At 46.3% G+C, this 21,205-nt stretch overlaps 2 protein-coding genes across 2 annotated transcripts; one reads left to right on the top strand and one right to left on the bottom strand.

The window, feature by feature from the left end:
- Window positions 1–285: 285 nt before the first annotated feature.
- gatb (glutamyl-tRNA(Gln) amidotransferase, subunit B) lies at window positions 286–18,511 on the bottom strand (the record flags this gene model as incomplete). The annotated part of the gene is made up of 13 exons (XM_083655769.1): window positions 286–572; window positions 1,172–1,306; window positions 1,442–1,520; window positions 6,561–6,694; window positions 7,205–7,397; window positions 7,715–7,759; window positions 8,770–8,854; window positions 10,262–10,375; window positions 10,529–10,651; window positions 12,250–12,448; window positions 17,838–17,951; window positions 18,058–18,198; window positions 18,479–18,511. 13 exons carry the CDS (start codon window positions 18,509–18,511, stop codon window positions 447–449), a joined length of 1,521 nt encoding a protein of 506 aa, XP_083511895.1. The 3' UTR covers window positions 286–446.
- A 329-nt stretch (window positions 18,512–18,840) lies between these two features.
- On the top strand, window positions 18,841–21,205 carry dctpp1 (dCTP pyrophosphatase 1). Its single transcript, XM_083656290.1, has 2 exons — window positions 18,841–19,049; window positions 20,276–21,205. Exons 1-2 carry the CDS (start codon window positions 18,902–18,904, stop codon window positions 20,671–20,673), a joined length of 546 nt encoding a protein of 181 aa, XP_083512416.1. The 5' UTR covers window positions 18,841–18,901; the 3' UTR covers window positions 20,674–21,205.

Below are 21,205 nucleotides of genomic sequence, written 5' to 3'. Positions count from 1 at the left end.
ACTCTTGATCCCCCCCCCCATCATCAAAATGAGGAGCAAAGTAATAATGTATGTTAAACTATTAGATAGGTTTTGCACTGTGTTGATCAAGTAGTTGCACTGTATTTCAAACAGGGCAGATCTGTCTATGTGAAAGCCTGCCTCTTCATGCAGAATACAGTATATATTTTTTGTGCATAAATCAAACCGGGTGGAGATACAACAGATCATTTGAAAGGATTTATTCCTTTTGAACACTTATAGTACATACATACCGCACATAATATCAACAAACCGGCACCCAGAAGAAGCTCTACAGAAAGAGACCGGCAAGGACATGATCACTCTGCATATCAACATATTCACACTGTCATAAAACATAATTGTCGTGTCTTTACAAGTAACACACGGCAGTAAGTCTAATCTCTCCCACAGTGATATGGCTGCCACGCAGACGGGTCCGATCTTCATGAAGTCTTCTCCTCAAGAATCGCCCGCACTAAAACAGGATCAGCTCGGCCCTTGGTCTCTTTTTGGACCAGTCCCATCAGCTTGTTCAGAACTTTCTGGTTTCCATTCCTGACAGCCTGGACCTACAGAAGTGGGTAAAACAGCCTTTCATGAGCAGTTGTCTTGGTCAACTTCATCTCAGATATGTAGTAATGATGTGTCTGCATAGGCGTTTTCAGACCGGAGGAACTTTGTCACAGTTCTAAGAACAGTTGGAGGAACTCCCCCTATTCATTGTGTCTGCCCTGCAGGAACTGGGAATAATCATAGTTCTTAGAATGCCATTTTGAGGGACATCTTTAGCTCCTACTTCAGGTTGCTACTCTCACTGCACAAGAGGAACCTTGAGTGACGTAACTGTAGTTGATTGGTCGTACTAAATATACATATTGGGGTATTTCTAGAAATACCCCGAGGTGATAAGTATCCTCCCTATTTTTTTTTACAAGCTAACATTAGCCAGCTAACTGTTAGCCAAAGTAGTACTGTATCAATCCCCCGTGAACTGCAAATGCAAACCGGAAAAAAAGCCCTTGAAGGGATGTAGTTCTCAGGGGAGTTCCCCAGGGGGCAGTTCCTCTCAAGGAGTCCCCAGAACTGTATCATCCAAAAACACCCTTTGTGTGTGTGTGTGTGTGTGTGTGTGTGTGTGTGCGCGTGCGTGTGTCTACCGAGCTCTCACCTGATCAGGATTGGAGTCCACCACCCGCTGACAGATGCTGTGCAGCTCTGCGGTGTCGCTCATCAGTCCCAAGTCCTGCTCCTGGACGATCTGCAGGGCGGTCTTCCCCGGCGACCTCCACATCTCCTGGAACACCTGAGAGCGTCATCAGGGGAACGCAAGTTGACACCGAGAACACAAACGAGGCCTCGCTGGGATGCGTGTCCGGACAGATAGGAGGAGGTAAGAAGGCATGGTGCGGTGCGGTGCGGTGCGGTGCGGCTCACTGACCTGCTTGGCAACAGAGGAGGAGATGTGTCCCGTCTCCTGAAGGTCCAGCAGCTCGGCCAGGGCAGAAGGAGAGACTGGGCTGAAAGCAAATGAAGGGATAATTAAATTGTGTTTTCATTGACGGTGAAGAATTAGAGATAAATGGAAAGGGGAGAAACACAGAGGGGGGCACACAGATACAGAGAGAGGTGATGATAGAGAGACTATCAAGATATGTGATTTGACTATTTTGTGTTTTTCCCTTCTGCCTGTTTGTTTATTCCCTTGGGCGACTAGACAGAGTGACTGAATCAAAAAGGCTCTTAGGACTGGCTGAGTGGAGACAAGGTTTCCCTCAGCGTTGTTAGGGGCCAGACAGTCCATGTGAGATTATTTTCCTCCACACCTGGCATACACACTGGAAAAAACAAGAGATGAAAAGTATCTATCATTACAAGCACACCTTGGTTTGGCTGACTGTGTTTATATGTCAAATAGAGAACTCTCATTATTTTCCTGTTTTCAAATCTCTCACATTTTTGACATCACATTCATGTAGCCCTGCTGGAATATTTCAGGATGCTGTCATCACGCTGTCTCCGCGCTGCCACAAATCTGCCACTGGGCTCGCACCGAGCCTCGCTCGCAGTCACCCGCCGACGGAGCAGACTGCCGTTCAGAGGGAGAAGAGCGACCCGCCTCAACCGCCTGAAGCTCGCTGGGACGAGCTCCCCCAGCCCTTAATGACATGTCTGGAGTTTTACCTCTGGCTATCCCTTCCCAATCTCTCCATTCATTTATCTCAATCCAGTTGGAGGGCTTGTAGCCAAAGGGATGTGAGTAGGTTTGGACAAACTAGAAATAACCGCCTCACGGTCGTATGCCTCCGCCAACAAGTCAAGTTGCAGCCTACGTCCGGATCCATGTCTGTCCAGACTCATACAAGCACCTTGAAGAGCACAGTGCAGTGGTGTGGCCACTCAGCCTCATGGCACTTCGTTTTGAACACGGAAGCACGGTGGCGCAGTCGGTAGCGCTGTCGCCTCACAGCTAGAAGGTCCTGAGTTTGATTCTCGCCTGGGACGCTGTGGGCGCTGGCGTTGTGTCCCCCCCCATATCTTCAGTGCCTACTGCCCAGGTGGGTTATCTCGTCGAAAGGGCCTTTCTGTGTGGAGTTTGCATGTTCTCCCCGTGGTCCCCAGGGGGTTCCTCCGTACATAACCCCCCACTAAAAACATGCAGAAGATCGTCATCCGACCAGTGACGACAACATCCGAAGTTGGTCCCCGGGCGCTGGAAAGAAAAAGCGACCACTGCTCCTGGCCTGCCCCCTGGAGGAAAGGACAAGCCAGGATGGGTCAAATGCAGAGGACACATTTCACCGGTCACCATCAGCATGAGTGTGTTTGTGGCCGCATGCATGTGTTGGTGTGTGACTGTGTGACAATAAAAGACGGGCTTGTCCATCGCTAACGGTGTAAAAAAAAAAATGAAAAAAAAAAAAAAATGTGTTTAGAAAATGGCCCAACCCCGAACCTACCCTCTCCCACCACCCACATACACCTAGCCACTGCCCTACCCATGCCTCAAACCCCTAGCCCCACCCCCTTCACTCACCACACACCATTCCACCACCCACACCCCCTAGCCACTCCCCCTACCCACCCCTTGGACCCAAGCCCCCAGGAATAGCGCTGGGCTGTGAAGCCATTTGAACATGGTGGCGAAGCTCTGTATTGCAAGTCACGTGACGCCATGCAGCCCAGAAAGGAAAATTCCCATCCACTTGCATGGGGACCCCGGCAGCTGTTAAAACCAGGGGAATTTTTTCCGGGTGTCACTCAAAGTATAAAACGACTCTTTTAATTATCAAAAAAAAATGTATGGGGCATTTTTTCTTCAGAAGCCACTAAGAGCCGTATACGGGTGTATTTTCTTCATCTACATCTACATCCATGGGTGGGAGGGGTGGGAGACGTCATGGAATATGTCATGGCACACATGGCACACTTCGCCTTGGGCCGCATGGTCAGGAAGTTAAACCAGGAAGGAAAAACCCCCCATGATGGTTTTATGCGCCAGTGAACAGCCTCTGTCCGAATGCATGGGTGGGCGTGGCTCGTCCCCTATCCAGTTCTTTTAACACATTCACTGCCAGACGTTTTTTTTTTACTGTAGTTAGCTTCTGCCAGAGGGGTTTTTTGAGGATTCTGGCTCATCTTTCAAGACCCGAGGATTCTTTTCTGCTAAGATTTTGTGAACACACAATATCTCAAAAGAACTAATAGAATGTGTGCTTTCTCTGTCTAAAAGAGTTAGTTTGTAGAGTTAGTAGTTATGTAAGCATTAGCAGTTGAATACAGCATGGTTTCAGCGTCAGAAAAATTATTCAGAGATAAACGGCTTTTTGTGAAATTCGATAGAACAGTCACTTTAACCATTCATTTTTGGCATCAGTAAGACGTCAGACATCTAAACAATAGTTTTGAACAGTAATTTCCTCCATAACAGCAGGAAACCCCCCTCTGCTTCCAACTCCTCCCTCCGTGGGCGTTCTTCTTGGCTGCAGCGGCCGTCACAAGCTTGTCACCAGTCTCACTGCTTTGCTGCTGCTGCTGCCTGTCTGCGCGGCCGCTGTTTGAGGAAGTCTGGATGGACTCGCTCGCTTCTTGGAGTTTTGGTTGAGAGCTTTGATGAAGCTTTTGCGATTCTGGTCATATTTATGCTGCGTGTTTCAAAGTGTGTTCCACCTGTAATCTATTATGCAAATTTGCAATCCCGCATCGCCAGCAATCAGCGCGAAAACGAAAGCGTTTTCCCCCATCCATTTTCATGAGAATGGCTGCTTTTTGCTTGCCTTCCTCTAGTCAGGAGGGCACTGTCGCCACTTAGTGGGTCGGTGGAATGGGTTGTAAACGTTCGGTGGCTCCAATAATTATATAAGAGATGTAAAAGGGTTAGATGCACATCCCACGGTCAAAACATTTTTTTCATTTTTTTGACGTATTAATACGTCATTGGCAGTCAACCGTTGGATTATTTTTGACGGATTAATACGTCATTGGCAGTGAACGTGTTAATACATCCATGCTTGGACCCCGACTCTCTATGACCTTCCTATCACTAGCAATGGCCCCTTTTCCGTAGTCCCGCCCCTTTCCCTCACCACGCCCACCTCCCACCACCCACACCCCCTAGCCACCCCTCGAATCCCGATGCTTGACGACCTTCCTATCCCTAGCTATGGCCACTTTGACATAGCCCCGCCCCCCTTCCTTTATGGAATGGACGGATGTGAGCTCAGTGACCTTGAACTTTGACAAACAAAATCGAACCAGTTCATCCTTGAGTCCAAGTGGACGTTTGAGCACAATTTTAAGAAATGCCCAAGTGACGGCGTCTACCCTCCACTACACCACTGACTGCTGATCAGAGTGTTATACACTCTCTTATGACTCTTATGAGAGTTTGTTTTCATAAAGGATGATCTTAGAGTAACACTGCTGATCTGAGTGGGGCTCCGTAGATTAAGGTGAAAGTTTATGATCTTATAATCATGTGAAGCGAGTGACCCTCGATCAGAGCTCCGCAGCTTTAAAAATGCAATTCAGATGCGCCACGCTATTTCTCCATTTTTCTTTGGGTTGCACTCTGTATGAATCGGCCATAGCAAGAAAACTGCAGAGTGGAGATGACTATCTGATATTTAACATCGCAGCATGTCATAAATATAAGCAGGGGGAGACGAGAAAGAAATTGGTGTTTTGTTTCTCAGAAAAACCTGCAGTCTAGACAAGATAACTGCTGGCTAGATGGGGATCTTCACGGCCTTTGGAGCGTCTTTGAAGTCTCTGCATTCTGCAACATAATAAAAACCTAGCTTCAAGACGGGTACCGTGCCGAGGTAAGTCTTTGTTCAGTTAAAAAAATATATCCAACATGTTTCAGCAAACTTCGTCTTCATTAAGGCGAGATCAAAACAAAACCTAAACCTTGCGTTCTCCTCAGTCTTGCACAAAGTCCTGATTTCACTCCATGTCATTGGATTTGTCAAAATAAGGCTTTCCTACGATGAGCTGTCACACCGCCATTTCTCATGGACAAACATATTAGCACGTAAAAAAAAACAAATGAATTATCAGCTCACATTACGTTATTGTACTATGTACACAGTCTAGTCTAATTTCACTATTTGTAAATATTAAGAATCTAATCAGTTGCGGTGTCAATCAAACCAGGCAGTGCAGCGGGGGAACAGATGAACGGGGAGACTGCAGAATTTCTTCGTCTAACTAAGGCTGACGTGCGATCATCTCCAACCCAGAGATTTGAGCTCCTCCACTCTGAAAATGTTATTCTTTTTCAGGGAAGAACAAGCTTGTTTCTGGCTATGGGAGACAGTAGTAAACGCTCATTAATTTGATGCAAATTCTGGCAGGGCATAGGAAAGACATATTTTAGAATTGAGTGACACTTCCCATTGAGCTATGGATAAGGATGATGCTAATGAAACCGTGTGTGTGTGTGTGTGTGTGTGTGTGTGTGTGTGTGTGTGTGTGTGTGTGTGTGTGTGTGTGTGAGAGAGAGAGTGAGAGCGAGAGAGAGTGTGTGTGTGTGTGTGTGTGTGTGTGTGTGTGTGTGTGTGTGTGTGTGTGTGTGTGAGTGAAAGAGTGTGTGTGTATGTCGAGGGTGGGAACAAGCAGGGACCCGGCAGTAGCTAGGCTTAAATGTTATGATTGGAGCTATAATTAGATGATGAGGATTCTTGATGCTTCACAATTTGTACTCTCATCAAATTCACTAGATAACGATGTCATCATTTTTTCCTCTCATGGTAAACTGAACATCTTTAGAAACGTAATAACGGTTCAATCCAATATGGTGCGATTCATCAGTGCAGTGCATTTAAAATGGCCCAAATATTGAAAACCTTCAGAGATATTAAGCTTATCATTAGGAGTTTAGTCAAGCAGAGATATTGGATTTGCGGCCGTCACAGAAATGTATAATATTTTGCCTGATATCAAATATACTGAAACGCTTTTAGTTAACAATTGATTTGAAATATAGAAAGTATTCTTTGCATGAATTAAATCCCTCCCACCTCTAAGGTACGTGTGTGTGTGTGGGTGTGTCTCACCTCTGGCTCACACTCAGGTCTTGCTGCTTGAGGTGACCCAACAGCTCCTTTGTCACCCAGCCAATCACCTTCCTCGGCTCCTTCTTGGTCTGCTTCACCAGTGCCTCGAAGTATTCCACCAGCCCATCCTCGCTCTGCGGCAGAATACCACAATGTACTGTATACTGTACACTGTATAGCTCATATACATATATAATACACTGCTCCCTGCTGGAAAGAAGAGGAACTGAAGCCAAGCTGACTCACTCCCACCTCGGATGGTAAATATGAGATACGTCGTTGTATGTTTTAATTTTTTTATCTCTCCTTTCTCTCGATCTCCCCCCCTGTTTTCTCCCCAATTGTAACTGCTGTAGCTGCTTCTTTTCACCTGACAGTTTCACCGGCAGGACGTAGCGCGGACGCCCCGACCAAGCCGGAGGTAACACGGGGGCTCGAAACCTGTGACCCTTGTGTTGGTAGGTACAGTAGGGAGGGAATCTACCGCTGCAGTACTCGGACGCCGCCCTAAATATGCGAACCGTGCGGGTAACGGATTGAGCCGGGATGAGACGGGAGTCACACCCCGCCGCAGTGACACGCCCACACACACACACACACACACACACACACACACACACACACACACACACACTCACACTCACCAGCAGAGTGAAGCTGTGCTCGGGCAGGAGGGCGTACGCGCGCACCAGACGCTCTCTTTTGACAGCGGGCAGTTCCGGAAGCCCCTCCCTTATCCGCTCCACCACCACCGCCTGGCGCGTGTCCACGCCGGCCGGCAGCGAGGCGCTATCCCCGTACACCACCAGAGGGGGCAGGTTGGGCTCCGGCATAAACCTGCATGGAGGAAGAATGGGAGTCGGCGGCAGTAGAGATCAGCTTATAAAGTGGAGGCTAGTTTTTGTTGTATCAGTCGTCTTGACAACGCACCATCACGTAATCATATGACTCTATCAGCCTCTAACATGTCTGTCTATCATTCTCCCTCCCACACACACACACACACACACACACACACACACACACAGACACACACACACCCACTGAGGTCTACAGGTCTTGAGTGATGTGCGTTTATTCCTCTCCATCTACAGTAGCTAGCACACAAACACACACACACACACACACACACACACACACACACACACACTCACCTATAGTCCTGAAGACCCTCCTTGTCCCTCATAGGAATGGTCTGTCTAGAAGAAAATACGCAAACGTTAAATTATGACCGTAATCATAATTTACGGTCATATCAACCGTACATATCAAACCTAAAAAGACACCTGGCCAAGTCGAATTGGAGAGATGTTAACCCAAATCTGAGATATGCTGAAGTTTTGGGTAATGTAGCAGTAGATTCCCTGCCTACCAACATGGGGGTTGCAGGTTCGAGCCCCCGTGTTACCTCCGGCTTGGTCGGGCATCCATATGGGCACAATTGGCCGTGTCTGCGGGCGGGAAGCCGGATTAAGGGGATGTGTCCTGGTTGCTGCTGCTGCTGCACCACTAGTGCCTCCTCTGGTCGGTCGGGCGCCTGTTCGGGAGGGAGGGGAACTGGGGGGAATAGTGTCAGTGAAACTCCTTGCTACAGCAGGGACAGCAGGGGGAATTAACCGAGTACTATTGGGGAGAAAACGGGGCGGGGGGATATGCTGAAGTTCGGTGTATTATTAAATTCAACACCTTGACTTTTTTTAAGACCTTTTCAATACATTTTAAGACCTCAACGCCACTTTCATCACATCAGCGATAGAGGTGTAAAAATCACAAGATTCATCACGGTACGATATATAGATTCTTTGGACAACAATACGGTATTTGCTGCCATCACAAAAGCGATGCCTTCCAGGCAGTCAGCCTGCCTGACTACAAAAAGCGAGAGGCCCAATCACAGGCCATCACACAGACCATCTAGCACATTTCGCCCGGGCACCTGGGGACATGAAGGCCTCACGGGATGGAGAGTGAACACCAGAGATGATCAAGGCCTCAGCTGTGTGGGCGCTGGCTCATTCTGTGAGCTCATGAGCCTCTGAGTGGCACATAGTGCACAGACGGCACAAACGACGCCGACCAAATGGCCCCATCCATCATCATTACCAATGATGGTTCCTCTTCAGCACAGCATGAACAGGCAGATATCCAAGAGTGTTTCGCTGGGTAAAGCTTGGCTCTGAGGCTAGGCTGGTGTCTCGTCCTCTCTTACCCTGATTTGGAGTCATAAGCCCGGGTCTCATTCTGCACCGTCCCCCCTCTCTGAAGGACACCTATCTGTCTCTGGATCTCATAGTCTGTTGTGGAATATCAGGACACGCGCACGCACGCACGCACGCACGCACGCACACGCACACACACACACACACACACACACACAATTAACACTTGTACACGAACACACACACACAATTAACACTTGTACACAAATATAATTTTGTTGTAAATGCCAAACAGCTGCTCCAACACACTGGCACGCCTCAAGTCTCTCTGAATGCTGCCACATTAACATGCTGATAAATGATGTTTTTCTCTATGACTTTTAAATACCACTTTAGCTGTGGACTGTGGAATTTGATACAACTTTATCGGTTGATTGATTGATTTTATTCTGGATAAAGAACGATGACATCCAAGGGATATACATGTAAAAATATAAACACTTAAATTTCCAACATGGTCCCTAACTTTATCTATAAATAATTCCAGCACAGCATCATGGTATGCCAAACCACATTTAAAACCTTTGTGCTGGCCCTGCATGTGAAATGCTGTCATTTCCTGTTTGTGGCTCATGGTCGGCTTTTGAAGCGAAACTCTATAAACAGTCACTGAAATTATTCTATGTTGTTTGAATGAGCATCTGTGACTGAGACAGCAATTGATCACCACCAACTGCTATCAGACAGCTACTTGGCTGTGAGTCCTAAACCAACGCTTCACCAGTTACTGTCAATATGACCCACCCTTCTCATCATAAATCTCTACATCTTGTTTTGAAGTAAAAATTTTAACAACAACAACAACAATAATAATAATAATAATAACTTTATAACTTTATTTGTATTTGTAAGTCTCTATGGCGCTCGCTCGCCTATTGCCCTGGCCAGGTATCTCTATGGCACTCGCTCGCCTATTGCCCTGACCAGGTATCTCACCTATTGCCCTGGCCAGTTATCTCTATGGTGCTCGCTCACCTATTGCCCTGGCCAGGTATCTCTATGGTGCTCGCTCACCTATTGCCCTGGCCAGGTATCTCTATGGTGCTCGCTCACCTATTGCCCTGGCCAGGTATCTCTATGGTGCTCGCTCACCTATTGCCCTGGCCAGGTATCTCTATGGTGCTCGCTCACCTATTGCCCTGGCCAGGTATCTCTATGGTGCTCGCTCACCTATTGCCCTGGCCAGGTATCTCTATGGTGCTCGCTCACCTATTGCCCTGGCCAGGTATCTCTATGGTGCTCGCTCACCTATTGCCCTGGCCAGGTATCTCTATGGTGCTCGCTCACCTATTGCCCTGGCCAGGTATCTCTATGGTGCTCGCTCACCTATTGCCCTGGCCAGGTATCTCTATGGTGCTCGCTCACCTATTGCCCTGGCCAGGTATCTCTATGGTGCTCGCTCACCTATTGCCCTGGCCAGGTATCTCTATGGTGCTCGCTCACCTATTGCCCTGGCCAGGTATCTCTATGGTGCTCGCTCACCTATTGCCCTGGCCAGGTATCGGGCGCTGTTGATATTCTTCACCTCCGTCCTGACGCCCAGGGGGTCACCTGGCGTGTGGACGGAAACGTTGGCATCGACCCTCAGCTGGCCCTCTGAGGTAAGAGGGAGTGAAGACCACGCGCATGGCGAGAGAGGAGACAATCTGCATTAATATAAGTTTGGAAGTGTAAAAAGGTCAGAAAGTGTGCGGCAAGAGAGACAAGAAGAAGACAGAGAATGACAGAGACAGAGGGAGATGTCCCTACCAGACATGTTGCCTTGACAGGTGCCCAGGGCCTGCAGTATGAGCTGCAGCTCTCTGACAGCCGCGGCAGCCTCCTCTCCACAGCTCATGTCTGGCTCCATCACCAGCTCCATCAGACCCACACCTGAAGATAGACATGTTACACCATCCATCATCTGTTGAGCTCCGTGACAAAGCTTGATCGCTTTGTTAAGCCGTTTAAATCTATGGTATACGTTTCGGTTGAGTTCCATCTGCTCTGTCTGAACTTTTCTCCCAGTATTATTAGTCGCAGGTACTCAGTGATGTTACCTGCTCTGTTGAGGTCTATGAGTGTCTGGCTGCAGTAGTCATCATGCAGAGTAGACTGTAATGTTACCTGCTCTGTTGAGGTCTATGAGTGTCTGGCTGCAGTAGTCACCGTGCAGACTGTAATGTTACCTGCTCTGTTGAGGTCTATGAGTGTCTGGCTGCAGTAGTTGTCGTGCAGACTGTAATGTTACCTGCTCTGTTGAGGTCTATGAGTGTCTGGCTGCAGTAGTCATCGTGCAGACTGTAATGTTACCTGCTCTGTTGAGGTCTATGAGTGTCTGGCTGCAGTAGTCGTCATGCAGACTGTAATGTTACCTGCTCTGTTGAGGTCTATGAGTGTCTGGCTGCAGTAGTCCTCATGCAGACTGTAATGTTACCTGCTCTGTTGAGGTCTATGAGTGTCTGGCTGCAGTAGTCCTCATGCAGACTGTAATGTTACCTGCTCTGTTGAGGTCTATGAGTGTCTGGCTGCGGTGGTCGTCGTGCAGACTGTAATGTTACCTGCTCTGTTGAGGTCTATGAGTGTCTGGCTGCGGTGGTCATCGTGCAGACTGTAATGTTACCTGCTCTGTTGAGGTCTATGAGTGTCTGGCTGCGGTGGTCATCGTGCAGACTGTAATGTTACCTGCTCTGTTGAGGTCTATGAGCGTCTGGCTGCGGTGGTCGTCGTGCAGACTGTAATGTTACCTGCTCTGTTGAGGTCTATGAGTGTCTGGCTGCGGTGGTCATCGTGCAGACTGTAATGTTACCTGCTCTGTTGAGGTCTATGAGCGTCTGGCTGCAGTAGTCATCGTGCAGACTGTAATGTTACCCGCTCTGTTGAGGTCTATGAGTGTCTGGCTGCAGTAGTCATCGTGCAGACTGTAATGTTACCTGCTCTGTTGAGGTCTATGAGTGTCTGGCTGCAGTAGTCATCGTGCAGACTGTAATGTTACCTGCTCTGTTGAGGTCTATGAGTGTCTGGCTGCAGTAGTCATCGTGCAGACTGTAATGTTACCTGCTCTGTTGAGGTCTATGAGTGTCTGGCTGCAGTAGTCATCGTGCAGACTATAATGTTACCTGCTCTGTTGAGGTCTATGAGTGTCTGGCTGCAGTAGTCATCGTGCAGACTGTAATGTTACCTGCTCTGTTGAGGTCTATGAGTGTCTGGCTGCGGTGGTCGTCGTGCAGACTGTAATGTTACCTGCTCTGTTGAGGTCTATGAGCGTCTGGCTGCGGTGGTCGTCGTGCAGACTGTAATGTTACCTGCTCTGTTGAGGTCTATGAGTGTCTGGCTGCAGTAGTCATCGTGCAGACTGTAATGTTACCTGCTCTGTTGAGGTCTATGAGCGTCTGGCTGCGGTGGTCGTCGTGCAGACTGTAATGTTACCTGCTCTGTTGAGGTCTATGAGTGTCTGGCTGCGGTGGTCGTCGTGCAGACTGTAATGTTACCTGCTCTGTTGAGGTCTATGAGTGTCTGGCTGCGGTGGTCGTCGTGCAGACTCTTGCCGCTGTCCTGCTCCAGCTGGATCTGCTTGATCCGGACGCTCTTGTTGAGCACCTGGCTCCTCTTCTTCCCTCCCAGGTGGCTGTAGGTCAGCGCGCCGTCCACCGCGATTGGCCGCCGCTGCTGCGTGATCTGGTAGCCGGCCTGAGGAGAGAAAATTAGTTAATTAAATGAATTAGAGAAAATAATTGGTTTGGGCAGCGAGGATGGCCACGCTTCAACCGGATGACCCGGGGGGTCAAGCCGCTGTGGCGGGAACGCGTCCGCCCTGCTGAACCTCCACCCGCTCCAGGAGGAGTGCTGCTCTGTAGCCGTCGACCCTGACCTCTGAACTCCTTGCGGAGGCGGGAGGGGCAAGCGATCGATAAAGCAAATCATTTCTAATATTCTATTTGACATGCAGAGGAGGTTCATCACTAGAGAGTCAGCAAAGCAAACTCACCGATGCTATTCTGTTACACAAGACATGGTGGGACTAGAAGGTGTTTGCTGATTGTGTGTGCAATGCATGTGTAAACAAACACGGCGAGTCTGTGAGGAAAACAGTAGCAACAGTGTTTAAACTCACTTGGAATGAAAGCACAATATTGCGGTGGAATAACAATAGAGAGACGGGGCTGAGTCGCTGATGTGGTGACTCCTCACGTAATGGTGAGGCAAGAAGGCGCATCAATTAATCACAATACTGGCTGCTGGGTCCTTCATTGTTATGCGACTGGGGCTCTGTCATCCTGCTCAAGGTTTACACTCACAAATGCAGGAGGATAAATATTTCATCTGCTCCTCCATTCCCGAGGAGGGGGCTGCTCCACGTATTACACTCCCACGTTACTATGGTAACCACATTACAGGAACTAAACATTAATCATACTTATTTGCTATGCTGAAGAGAGAGAGGACTTGGGGAGCAGAGATAGGGTGGGGGTAATTATTAGTCACGCATTTTGTACAATGTACCTGATCAACAGATCAATCACTCGCACGACCCCTCCATCCAGAACAAATGGGTGGAAATCCCTGGCCATCGAATAATTTATTTGTCAATTCACCTCGCTGGAGTCTGTAAATATTTCAGCAGCTTATCACAAATCCACCGTTTCTTCGTTTTAATCTCTGCGTGAGCTTTGTCACGGTCAACGGAAATGTCGCCTTTGCTCACTCAAAAGTGCCTGCTAAGCATGTGCTTACATTACATTAGGCTTAGGGGGCATCTGTATAACTGAGGAATATTTGCACATTTCCTGCATAATCAGCCAGCTACTCTTGGCTCATATAATGAGGGGCGGGGCAGGTTTGTTCCAGAACCGTCTGTAGCGAGACCCTCTGTCTGGGGGGACGCACATCGAGCTTTCTCAATTACAATCTGATGCTGGTTTGAGCCGCGACCACCCCACACACACACACACACACACACATTTTATTGTGTGAGCCAGAGTCATTTTCTGATTTGTTTCAAACCAAGTTCCTCTGAGCTAGCCACACACATCATGAAAAACACTCATTACTCTCATTAAGCAGAGGTTAAAGATTCAACACACTGGCCAAGTGTGTTTATTTGGACACTTTAATATTTCATGGAAATTGTAATGTCGTCTTTTTGCTGGTAGATTAGCGTGGAGCTGGGCATGTTATTAAAGGAGTGGACTGTTCAAAAGTTTGTGCGTGTGCCTCGCCTACCATTTCAATTCAAAGGACTGCCGGTCAGACAACCGCATGAATCATTTAAGTACCTGTGGTGTTTTACAAAATGCAATCAGGGATCGGCAGTGGAATATATCAATAATGTACAATGCAATTCATGAACATATATTTTGTTTTGGTTTGTTTGTACGAGCATGGATTGTATTTCAAACATTAGGCCGAATGTGAAAATCTCCCGCCATGAGCCTAAATTAAACACACACTGACTGCGCTACTTTGTCAATTTGCCTGTTCACACAGCACACAGTCAGACCATTCTTTTTGAGCAGAGGGTGAGACTAATGCAGAACTAAATAACCATGAATGAACATGGCATTAACAGACTAATGCAGAACTAAATAACCATGAATGAACATGGCATTAACAGTTATTACGCACACAGTACACACAGTGAATTAAAAACTTGAATAGAGGTGCTGCTGGCAAGGATTGGCATGAATTGTTTAGGAAATCCCATTGAAAAATCGAAACGGGTATTATCACCCCTGCTGTGTGGAAGCGATTGAGAATGAATCCAGAGGAAGTGATGCAATCGTCAGTAAGCAGCACGCCAGATAGCAAGAGGAAGCCAGCAGCAAATCCCTCTGCTTCTGGAAGAGATTCTGCTGAGAACTTCATGATACATTTCCTTTCTAGAGAGATAATGCATCTCTGCCATGATGATGATGCTACATACATAGTACTAGGGGTGGGACAAAATATCGATACTCACGGTATCGCGATATTTCCACTTGCGATACGTTATCGATACACTGGCACCAAGTATCGATATATTAAAAATAAATAAATAAATAAATAAATAAACAGGCTAAAATATTATGCTGTGTGTGGTAGTTGAAACATAGTTTCAAGTTGACGTTTATTTATGTTTGTAGTTGAAACAAAAACATAAATACTGTAGGCTACATGAATGGAAATGTTTGATCATTAATATCTACTTTTAGAAATTATATAGGTAGGTAGGTTATATAGGTTTTCTTGTTTTAATAATAATAATAAAAAGACTTAATGTGTAACTTTTCCTCCGTGGTATCGAAAATGGTATGAGTGAGTGAGTGAACTCAGAGAGTTCATGTCAATTCTGCTAATAAATACATAATACCTGCTTCTTGCCTTTTAGGGGTATTTTTTTCTCTTCAGTTACACAGATATCGTGATGTATCGTAGGTTAAATTTCTTCCAATATATCGATTATCGCAGAATCGCTGTATCGTGATAATATCGTTATCGAGGGCCAAGTATCGTGACCATATCGTATCGTGAGTTACTCCGCGATTCCCACCCCTACATACGTAGTACTGATGCCAGTTGAATGTCTGATGATAACCAGTAAGCTTGTGTGATATTTAAAAGGGTCATTGAAGTAATCTATGACTTCTATCCATCTATCGGTAACCAGGAAGTGCAACAACATCAACAGAGCAATGGACACAGCACCCTTATTTTAGTCCTATGGGGCAGGAAAAATCGATCTATAATCTTTGTTTGATTATACAGTATGAAAATGATTCCAAACATCACTCACAAGGTTACAAATCCTTCTCATTTTAAAGCATTATTGAATAGTGTTGATATTTAACAAAACAGACAAATAACATACATAATCTGAAGCAGCAATGGGATTCCTCCCATATTGCCTGCCACTACATGAGGGCATTTCCCTTGTAGGCCAGTCGTAAGAGCGACTCGTGTGAAACACTACCCACGGGAGTGAAATATTCAAGCTCCTCAGCCCATAATTATCCTTCTCATTACCTTGCCTTCAGCCCTGTTAGCATAATAGCTAACCGGGGGAAGACTGACTTTGAAAGTGCTCATCGTTAGCAAATCCTCTACTGAACTTTGTAGGGTGAAAATCTGGATGTATTATAAGACGTCTCTGTAGAGCAAGGTGCTGTAGAGTTCCTGTGCCATTTCGCCTAAAATACCACTCATACATACCCGCAGTCAGATTAGCCCGGGGCTCTGAGGGACAGTGAAACCTTGTCATGCAAACACTCCATTACACAGAGCAAATTGAACATCACTTGGCCAAGACAGTTGAATGGAAATACCAGTGTTGAGAGTTTTCCATTTACTTATTATACCATCACCCTGCAACTCCAAATCCAGAGAGACTGCTGTTCATAGTGAGGTCTTTAAATAATCCGCAATCCCTTCTGAAGACAACGGGATCGGTGTGAAACTACATCAAATATCATGCTGACAGGCCATAATCCATCCTCGTGAAATAGGCAATGTCCATTTTATTTATAGCAATAGCATCCTTAATCCTTTAATGAGGTTCCACAAAACTTTTCAGACCAAGTTCCATTATGTACCAAACCAAATTTCCCAGGCAAGTACCTGTACTACTTCCCACTGCGCGGATACCAACTTTCTTTTTCAAACATTAAGAAAAACTCACTGATTTGACCAGGCAATAGCATCAGAAAGGCTAAATAACAACTAAAGATGGAAGATGGATTGTGATGTTCTGGGCCAGGCGATATTGATTTTTAAAATAACAATTAGGCTATTTTCGTGTAATATTCAGTTTGTGAAGTTATTTTTCCGTGACATTTTGTTTTGTTTGTTTTTTGTTTCATTAGTTATGCTGTAGTTTGCTCGCCAAACATTGGAATTTCCTAGCCTGAATGGTGCATTCAACACACCATGACATTGCCAATTTTCCTAGGCGCACTTGAATGCATGATGTGATTGGTGATATGGTTGAATGTCAGTTATTTGTCCAATTAATTTATCTGTGTTTTATTGACTTTCAGGTACATGTAATCATTGTGCACTTCTTCATGTCTGTTGTTCAAATAGTTGAGATTTGATGCTACTGTTGTCCAAGTCAGACTGCAAAGAACCAATACAACATTAAGCCAGAGCAACATTTCTGTGACACAACAGATAAACATCCTACTGAAGGCTATTTGCCGATAGGCTGATGGCTGTCAGCAAGGTTCTTGAGTACCACCATGTGGAGCCTCGCAGTCCGCCAGTGGTCCCCGGACGGACCACAGTTTGAGAATCACTGTTTTATGGCATTAAATGTGATACCCAGTAGCAAGTTCCAAAATAAGAAGCATTTAAAGCAATATACTCAACAGGAACCATATACCGTAGTTCATAATCAAATTAATCATAGTTACACACTTTTGTGTGTACTGTATCAACTGAAAACGGCTAGCAGCAAATTATAACAACAATGTCAATAAGGATAATACAAAAATAGATGTACAGTGAAGTAAATTAGCCAGTAAGTGAAAAACGTACTATTTTCCTTTAAACAGCATTCTGCATCATTTGTCTATGTGTGGCAAATAACATTGCTTGCTTCTTCAGCAAGACTTGCTCACTATTTCAATTAGAGCTCAGAGGCAGGAAATCTGACTGGGAATGCTGTGATGGAGAAAGTGGAATTAGATGAGGACAGCTTATAACTAGAGCTACAACGGTTAATCAATTAATTAGTTGTCAACTAGTAAAAAACTATTTTGATAATGGATTAATCAGTTAGAGTCATTTAAGTAAAGAAAAGGGTCAAAATTATTTTATTTCAGCTTCTAAAAGGTGACATTTTCTGGTGCATCTACTCCTCTAAACAGTAAATTTAATATCTTTGGATTGTGGATAAAACAACATGAAAATAATAGTTAGTTGCAACCCTACTTATAACAAGGCAAAAGCAATGATTCAGCTCAAGACAATGATGACTACACTGCTCTTCCACAGATAAGGTTCAACCCTGTCTTATACGATCTCTCTCTCTTACCTATCAAAACCCTTTATGTCTACAACCTAATCATCAGAAAGGAACGAATCACAGACAGGCACAACTTACAGGAAGGTCAGCGTAGAAGTAGTGCTTCCTGTCAAAAAGCGACTTTCTGTTTATGGTGCAGTTGAGAGCCAGTCCTGTCATCACCGCCGCCTCGACACATCGCCTGTTCAGAACCTGGGGACAGACATGGATGGCATGATGATGATGATGATGTCAGTCAGCAGACAAAATAAAGTTCTTTTTTAGTAGCGGTGAGAAGAAGTCAGAGGTAAACACTGACCGGTAACGTGCCAGGTAAGGATGCATCGAAGAAGGACACCATGGAGTTTGGGGGTGCTTGGAAGCGGACTTGCGAGCCAGAGAACAGCTTGGTGTTGGAGTGGATCTGAGCGTGGATCTCCAGCCCCACCACGCCTACCAGCTGCTGGGGAGCACTGAGGGACACACACACACACACACACACACACACACACACACACACACACACACACACACACACACACACACACACACACACACACACACACACACACACACACACGTATGAAGAAGTGACGAGGTAAGACATACAGAAAATTGCTTTAGCTGTATTATATGTGAATTGTAGGAAACAGTTCAATCATGTTACTTCATCACAGCCAGACAGCACAGAAATACACACAGATATACACAGAATGCACTTAGCAGTCATTCTCACCTACCTTTTTCTTTTCAGCTGTGGTTGACTTTGGCATCGTGGAGCCGATGTGCCTATTCGCCTGATTACACACCGATGAAAAGCAGCGTGTGGATGAAATATGAATATTTGTTTATTGATATTATGTAGCAACGCACCCGCTGCAGCAGAGGGGGCGGCCATGTTGCCCTTAAGGTTCTAACGGTCATGGTGGGAGTTGTAGTTTATTTGGGTGACATACGACATCCCCCTACACGGCAGTTCTTGATCAATGGACTACACAGCCCAGCTTTATAACGTCTAGTTTCCTGGTTGGGTGGGTTCGCTGCGTCATTTCCGTCTCAGCAGCTGGCGGTGGCGGGACTTTTACACATGCTGGTTGTGGAGTGCGGTGTGTTTGTTTACTGTTGATTTAACGTCAATTTCAACACGGCCCGCTGATAAAAACATGATGGCGACAAATGGAGAAGAAGCGTGCGGACTGAACGGCGATGTGTCAGTCGATGGAACTCGTATTAACGGCTCACACTCGGGTGGTGGTGGTGCTGCTGCTGCTGCAAACGGAGAAACACACTCCAAGCAGAACGGAGCAGGAGGTAGGAATAAAAACACTCAAGATAATTTGTGAATTTCCATTATGGGGATAATCGTGAAACTCACATGAGCGTGAATATTGAGTGACTTGAAAAGGCTGTCTAGTCTACACAGTGGTAACCTTTTCACGTCAAGGACCCCCAACTGACATACACCCACACAAATTTTGACAAGATAAAAAAAAAAAAAAAAGTACCAACCTGGGTCCTCCTCCCCATCTCATCCGATTTTTTGCTTTTAGATGTTTTATTACAGAAAGCAGAAAGTGTATGAAACCCATGCCCAAAATAGTCATACATTATCATTCCGTCATTGTGTTACTTAATATGGATGGAATTAATAGTGAAAATAAATGGTTCCCCTTTTTGTTCTGGAACCCCCTCAAGGACGCTGGGGGTCTGAGAACTTCTCTAGCTCACAAAAAAACAAGTTAATAATGTATTGTGCATTTACAACACAACTAATTGAGCCCTGTGAATGCGTGGATATCAGGTTGATAGGTAGCCTAATTCTTTTTTGTTAATGGATTTTATTCATATGATTACCTGCTGGGTGTTGGCAAGAGTCTGGATCTGTCCTATTTGTTTTTCACTAATATAAAGGATCTTCACACAAAAAAGATGTGTCCTTAGTCCTATGATGCAATAAAAACATTTAACCAAATATAAGGTAAAAGTAAGGCATTAATTGAATCATGGGCGTCCAGGTAGTGTAGCGGTAGATTCCCTGCCTACCAACATGAGGGTCGCAGGTTCGCAACCCACGTGTTACCTCCGGCTTGGTCGGGCGTCCATACAGGCACGATTGGCTGTGTCTGACTCTGCACCGGGTGGGAAGCCGGATTGGGGGTATGTGTCCTGGTCGCTGCACTAGAGCCGCCTCCTCTGGTTGGTCGGGGCGCCTGGTTGGGATGGAAGGGACTGGTGGGAATTGCGTGATCCTCCCACTTGCTACATCCTGCCAGTGAGGCTCCCCCTGTCAGGTGAAAAGAAGTGGCTGGCAACTGCGCATGTGTCGGAGGAAGTATGGTGCTAGTCTATGGCTCTCCCCAGGTCAGCAGAGGGTAGAGCAGCGGGGGGGGATTGGCCAAGTGCAATTGGGGAGGAAATCGGAAAGAAAGAAAAAAACCCATTTAGAATCATTATCAGGATAATATTGTCGTGAATTGCAATAATTTTAGCCAGGATAATCGTGACATGAACCTTTTGTAATCGTCCCATTCCTGCAGGAGCAGCAGCAGCAGGAGGCAGGTTCACCTTCAGCGGCGAGCCCACCATCGAGGACATACGGCGGCTGCAGGCGGAGTTCACGGACGAGCGTGACTGGAACCAGTTCCACCAGCCCCGCAACCTGCTGCTGGCCATGGTGGGGGAGGTGGGCGAGGTGTCGGAGCTCTTCCAGTGGCGCGGGGAGGTGGCCGAGGGCCTGCCGGGCTGGAGCGACTCTGAGCGGGAGCAGCTGGCCCAGGAGCTCAGCGACGTGTTGATCTACCTGGTGGAGCTGGCCGAGAAGTGTCACGTCGACCTGCCGCGAGCCGTGCTGCGCAAAATGGCCCTCAATCGACTGAAATACCCCGCCAGCAAGGTGCACGGGTCGGCCAAAAAGTACACTGAATACAAAGACTGAATAGACTCTGCCGTTCACAGTCGGGGGGGAAGTTAAGTAAGGTGGTTGCCGTGACAACTGAAGCTGCTGTTCTCTTTGAGATATAGGCCTGTGTTGCGAGTTTTTACGTTTGGCCTCCTATTTTACTGTGCTTGCAAGGCACTTATTTGAGAAATCTGTTGGTTTTATTGCTAAACTTTTAAATTCCCTTTTTACTTTGATCATCTTTGTCTCTTGTCAACTTGAGACACTGCTATTATTGGCAGAAAATGGCACTGTGGTGTAAGTGCAAAGCCATGCTTCTACAAATACCAGGAGTAGGATGTTTTCACTTTGAACGCTTATTTACATATAGCACTACCTCTGCTCCATGTGTTCCAGTGGGAGGGTGACAGAGTGCATTTTAAAACAGTTCAACATTGTCCTACCTGGACATGCCTGGAATGGAAAATTGAATCTTGTGGGAGTGGTGCAAGTAATTGTCTACCTAAGAAGGCATGTGGTTTGCGAGTGTATTTGACTTAACACGGGTTGTTTCTTTAATTTCTCCTCA

Source organism: Poromitra crassiceps (genome assembly GCF_964638095.1).
Source record: "Poromitra crassiceps genome assembly, chromosome: 19".
Taxonomy (NCBI): domain Eukaryota; kingdom Metazoa; phylum Chordata; class Actinopteri; order Beryciformes; family Melamphaidae; genus Poromitra; species Poromitra crassiceps.
This window is presented reverse-complemented; position numbering and strand designations above follow the sequence as displayed.